General features: G+C 42.0%; 1 protein-coding gene across 3 annotated transcripts in view; it reads left to right on the top strand.

Annotated features, from left to right (window-relative positions):
• LOC140341432 (F-box only protein 44-like) overlaps positions 1-3,338 on the top strand; it is a 5,058-nt gene extending 1,720 nt beyond the window's left edge. For all 3 annotated transcript variants that reach the window (XM_072427208.1, XM_072427206.1, XM_072427207.1), the window contains exons 3-7: positions 251-510; positions 837-963; positions 1,173-1,268; positions 2,349-2,484; positions 2,606-3,338. In XM_072427208.1, coding sequence (XP_072283309.1) covers positions 251-510; positions 837-963; positions 1,173-1,268; positions 2,349-2,484; positions 2,606-2,755 — 769 coding nt within the window. In that variant the 3' untranslated portion in view covers positions 2,756-3,338. The remainder of the gene's footprint in view (positions 1-250; positions 511-836; positions 964-1,172; positions 1,269-2,348; positions 2,485-2,605) is intronic.
• Positions 3,339-6,122: the final 2,784 nt, after the last annotated feature.

Below are 6,122 nucleotides of genomic sequence, written 5' to 3'. Positions count from 1 at the left end.
GTCCCGATTCTTCTATATAGATAAAATTGTGGCGTCACCATCACTAGAGGGGTCACCATCAGGGGGAAGGAGGTCCTGATTCCCCCATATAGATAGAATTGTGGGGTCACCATTACCATCAGAAAATCTGACCCTTATGGTGTTCCTTCTTGGAATTGAATCCACAACCCCGACCCCACCAGGCCACGTCTTCTCCAGCACTCTATCATTCTTCAGCTTATCAGTAATGACCTCTTCTTGCTTCCCATAGGCCATCAAGTTTCGACGTGTTACCAGAAGATGTACTGCTGGAGATTCTGACTCTGGTCCCGGCTACAGATCTGATCCTTCGATGCCGGTTGGTCTGTAGTCGATGGAAGGACATCATCGATTCGTCGACGCTATGGAGGGTCATATGTCAGCGTGCCGGCTACATTGCGCAAGACTGCCGGAAACAACCCAAAGACTGGAAGGTCTTCTACTATCTGTCCAGTCGGAAGAGGAACCTGCTACAGAATCCCTGTGCCCTGGGTAAGCCACCTATTAGTAACCATACCAAAATTGGTGCAGTCCTTTTGGAGAGATATTTAATTAAAGACATTGTGGGTAGGGTACTTTTATGGTTGGCCTGAGCTGCATTGGTGCCATTGTTATGGAAATGAAAAAAAGGGGAGCTTTGTAGTCCAGCAGGGGAACATTTAAAGCTGAAAACACAGCTGGAGATTTCGGTGAGGGAGAGTTGTCAGCTACCTACAGGAAGTTAGGACCTCAACATGAATTCCTTGTACCTAAACTTCCCATTATCAGCAATGATCCAGGACAGCCCATTCATTGAATGTCCTTTTTTCCTCTTATAGAGAAATTTAATCATTGGACTATACAGGAAAATGGCGGCGATCTTTGGAAGGTGGAAGACTTGCCCAGCAGTATGGGAGAGAATTTTCCTGATGAGACCATCACCAAATACTTTGTGACTTCCTATAGGTAAAGCCCCCCCCCCCTCGGTTTATTTCCTTGTAGCAATGATGGAAAGTTAGGGATGTAAAGAATGTTTGTGTCCCCTGTATTTTCCTCCATTTCCTGTCCAGATGATGGTTGTCACACAAAACAGGAAGTATGGGGAAAAATCAGCAGAATGGGTCCTGGATTGGGGAGAGCCACAGGAAACTTATTGTGCATTTCGATCTTTCCAGGTTGTGCATTAAGTCTCAGCTCCTTGACCTGCAGAAAATGGGGTACAAAGCCAAATTTATGGACACTATTCAACCAGAAATCGTCATCAAAGACTGGTAATGTATAAACCACATTGCCTGAGATCAGACTATAGAATATCACCAGGGCCAGATTCCTTGGTAGGTCATATGGGCATAACGGTCACCAGAGAATCTCAAGGAGGTCACAAGGGTGATGAGCTTGAGCGCCATAGCCACCAGGGATTCCTCAGGTGGTCAAATAGGCAATGACCTGGGGTACCATGACCAGACGAACCAGGGATTCTTTAGTAAATCACATGACCAACGATTTAGGGCATCATGGCCACCAGAGACATCATTGTAGGTGAAACTGGGCAATGACTTTGGGCACCATCGCCACCAAATTTTCCTTAGTAGGTCACAAAGGCAATGATCTTAAGGTATCTTTAGCACCAGGGATTTCTCAGTAAATCACATAAACATTGATCCAAGGCACCATGACCACCAGGGATATCTTCATAGGTCACAAAGGCAAGGATCTAAAGGACCATGGCCACCAAACATTCCTTGGCAGGTTGATGTGTATAGCACCTGGTGGCCATGGTGCACTGGGTCATTACCTATGATTTCCCTCAGTATGTAACATAGCCAATTATCTAGGGCAACATGACCACCAAGGATTCCTTGGTAGGTCACATTGGCAATAACCTGGGATACCATGACCACCAGGAATATCTCAGTAAGTCATATGAGCAATGACCTAGGGCTCCATTGCCATTAGGGATTGCTTAGTAGGTCACATAATCTGGGGTACCATGACCACCAGGGATATCTCTATAGGTCACAAGGGAAAAGATCTGAAGACTCCTTAGTAGGCCATATAGGCATTGACTATGACATCATGGCCACCAAACATTACTCAGTAAGTCACATGTACAATGATCTTGGGTGGCCACCAAACATCCCTTAATGGGTTCCATAAGCAATAACCTGAGGTAGTATTCCTTTAGACTATTCAAGAGCATTACTTACATTTCATTTGTTTCCTCTCCCCTCTGATTTGATGCTTACTTTTAGATTTGGGGGTCATGTGATGCTCCACTTTTTCCATCTAAAAAAATAAAATCTCCTTGGGAATCTTTATTACTCCATCATCTCACCCCCCCATCTCACCAGGTATGCAGCCAGGAGAGATTGTGGCTGTCAGTACAAGTTGTTGGTCCAGCTGCTTTCCATTAAGAAGACGACGCTACAGAAATTTGCTCCAGAACCGGTGTTCATAGAACAGTGGAGTGACGCTCGTTGGCACCAGGTACGTTAACCCTCCAAATTTCCATGGAACCCTTTAGGACTAGTTCGTGTGTAATGATTCCAGTTTCTCTGTTATTGTTTCCATTATTGAGAAATATTCTATTTTTTCCCCTTTCTATAAGGTGACGTATAGGTTCAGGAACTACGGAAAAGGGGTGCGCTATGTATATTTTGAACATGGCGGAATGGACACTCAGTTCTGGGCCGGCTGGTATGGAATCCGAGTAACCAACAGCAGCATCACTATAGAACCGGAGGATCTGACTGTATGAAGATCTGATATATGACGTGTTTTTATTATGATGTCATCCATGGGTAAGACATCACCACCGTTCATCACTGGAACCTCAAGTATTGCCCTGTCATGACTCTTCCACTGCTAAAGTTACTCTATCATGGTTCTTTACCCCAAATGTCTCACTGCCATGGTTCTGGAATGCCAAGTGTTGTTTGGTCAAAGCTCTGGAACCTCAAGTGCCTACCTGTCTTAGTTCTGGGACTGCAATGGTCACCGAGGATCTCCTGGGCCACATATTATTACCCTAGGATCTCAGCAATCACCCAACATTGAATTTGGATCCAAGTTGTTATACTGGCATTGCCCTGGAACCCCAATTATCATTCTGGCATTCCTACAAATCCTCACTTGGCCATTGTCTAAATTCATTGGGCTCCAATTCCACCATCTTTCTGTCCACTGGGATTGACTATTATAATCATTGGACTGCAGGAACACCAACCTCTGTGTGTTATAGGAAAAGACTTGCTGGAGCCAAATCTTAATATAATATATCAATACAAAATATTTCAGTTCTTGTCATTGATTCTCCTAAATAAAAACAAGGCAGACAGGCAGATATTGTGCTGATTTCCACCGATTTGCTATTAGCAAGGATTTTTTTGCCTTTAAAATGCAAATAGAAAAACATTCTCAGTTTATATGAGAAACCACAGGTTAGAAGGAGAAAACAGGGGTTTATTGTTTCAAAAAGCAGTTTAACAGTCTGGTGTCATACATCAGTACAATAGTGTGTTACATCACGAAAGACCGATCCCCATTGTAGAATCATGGGGTGTATTCTTCAATGGGGAACGCAGGCTTGCGTTCTAGCCTAAAAAGAAGGTGTTCATGAAAAACATCTTGTTACTCGACGCGTTTCGCTACGGGGGCATCTTCATGGGTATATAACAAGCGTAATATATTGTCTAAGCAAGGTGGAGATGTTGTCACAGATAGATATGACACATAAAACAAGAAAGAACAAGCACCAATCTTCTTATAATAATAGTAACTGCGATCATTTAATAATACATCACTCACCCGTAGCACTTCAATTTCTGATCAGCTTTCTACCCAAACTAGACAAAAAAAATATATCTATAGATATTGCTGCTATTCCTCTGCCCCATCGCCTAAGTGGAGGCGTGGCTTATATATTACATGCCCCAGCATCTGATCATCCTTTTCTATGCACCCTCCACGGGTAATGTACACAGTCAGTGAAAATTAATGGGTGGTTTGGGTAGCCATGGGCCCCTGTAGTTTTAAGCTTTGCTCAGTTGCACTACATACACTTTTCCACTAGGTGGTGTTCATAAAACAAGAAAGAACAAGCACCAATCTTCTTATAATAATAGTAATTGCGATCATTTATTAATACATCACTCACCCGTAGCACTTCAATTTCTGATCAGCTTTCTACCCAAACTAGACAAAAAAATGAGGACTATTAGTAGAACATATACATTAAAATATCAGAGAGTAATAAAATCCAGAAGGCTGCAACTAACATAGGGGACAAATCTTTATCAAATCCACTGATATCCGATTGGTCACTCAGAACAAAATGTCAGCAATCAACCTACCCATTGCTACAAATGGTTTTATTTGGCCATTATTAGGAGTCTTGGAGAGGCCAGTTTAAATCCATTTTTTTGGTTCACCTCTAACTGTGCCGTTGGTGGTACCAGAAAAGTAAGTGCTGGTGGTAGTACAATTATTTTGTCGAAACAAAATCACCAATCCGGCACTGGTTCATGTTAATAAATGTCAATTATTACATACTAATGGAAGACAACGTAGCTTTGGGAGCAACATTTCAACTTGCCATAGTGGAAACTTTCTCTGACATGAACTTGAGAAATGGATGAGTCCGCAGCCAAGTTATCTACTGTGATTTGACTTGGCTAACAGTCACAATATTTGAAAGCTTTAAGAGACAATATTTTGCTCCACTGTAGAATGCAACATACCTCCAGAGATTTATTGAAAGGAACTGTTTGCTGTTCAGATTTATACACTGAAATAGAAAGTGAAATGTGTTTGCTAAGTAAAAAATTATATATTATATAAGTCTTTTATTTGCACAATCTGACCGGTCATAACTGAGAATAGAAAACAGAACAGACCAATGTATTGTACAGTTTGTAATGTAGACAACACTTCTTCTATTGAGCACCAATGTAAGGGAACTCTTATCTGACCTCCAGGGTAATGTTCTCCACTGTCCACCAAATTAAGGGGGCTTCTTAACTGTGATCATTATAAGGGAGGTGTTCTCTACTGATCAATAAAACAAGGCAGCTCATCTCCACCGACCTCCAGGTCCACCGACCTCTACAGGACTCTTCTTCTCTGACTAACAAGGTAAGGAAGAGTGTAACAGTCCCTACATTAGGAAATAAAATGCTCACAATCATATATGACTAATTTAAATATATTTTTTACTTTATAAAGGATATAAGGAATGAGGGGACTAATTAAACACATACTTTCTGAAGGAGCAGGACTGTACAGGAATGTATCACTAAGACATAAAACATATGATGACTTTAGTGACTGATGCTGAAGAAGGATGAAACAAAATGGATACAAAAGTTACAATGTTACATTGTATCTCACTTTTCTGGTCTGAACAGTGTTTTGAAGCAATGTCATTTTCTGACAGCACTCACTGCTGTTGTATTGGCACAGTAACTCCAGCCAGTCATTTTGACAGCTGGGAATTGCTGTTGTGTGAGGAGTGGGAAAGCAGCAGTGAAGCAGAAGGATAAATGCAACCACTAATGTGGTCAGAATGCATTCCCATTCAGGTCTATGGAAGCAACTCAGTGGCAGAGTATTCTAACAAGCTGCATGAAGCTTCCCCAAAAACACATCGCAACCGCAATTTGGCAAGCTGCAAAATGCCATGGCAAACAAAGTTTACCAAGCAATCAGATGGCTCAATAATGTGAATTTGAGTTCATGAATGTATGAAACACAACAGCCCCTGCTTCAGCTTCTCGTCCTGCGTTTTTCTATGAAGTTAGCATTGCTGGAGGAAATGTTTGTTCTTGCCTGCAGCAGACTGCAGACATCATCTTGTCTTGTGCACAAGAAATGATATTTATCATGTGGATGGGTCAGAGTCCTTAGCACCCGATTAGTGCCAAGTTCATATTTCTGTGTCACAGTCTTAGAAGCTGATCTGGATATCCACTTCTCTCTATGTGATGAGACAAAACATAGCATGAGAATTACACCCAAGGTACGGAATGAGAGAAGTGGTACTGTGCAGAGCCCAAACATACAGAATAAGAACAGATACTGAGAATTCCACCTGGGGTACAGGGCAAGAGAAGTGGTACTGTGCAGAG

The sequence above is a fragment of the Pyxicephalus adspersus genome, chromosome 11 (assembly GCF_032062135.1).
Source record: "Pyxicephalus adspersus chromosome 11, UCB_Pads_2.0, whole genome shotgun sequence".
In the NCBI taxonomy this organism is placed as follows: domain Eukaryota; kingdom Metazoa; phylum Chordata; class Amphibia; order Anura; family Pyxicephalidae; genus Pyxicephalus; species Pyxicephalus adspersus.
Note: the sequence above shows the minus strand (reverse complement) of the source record. Positions and strands in the feature narration are given on the sequence as shown.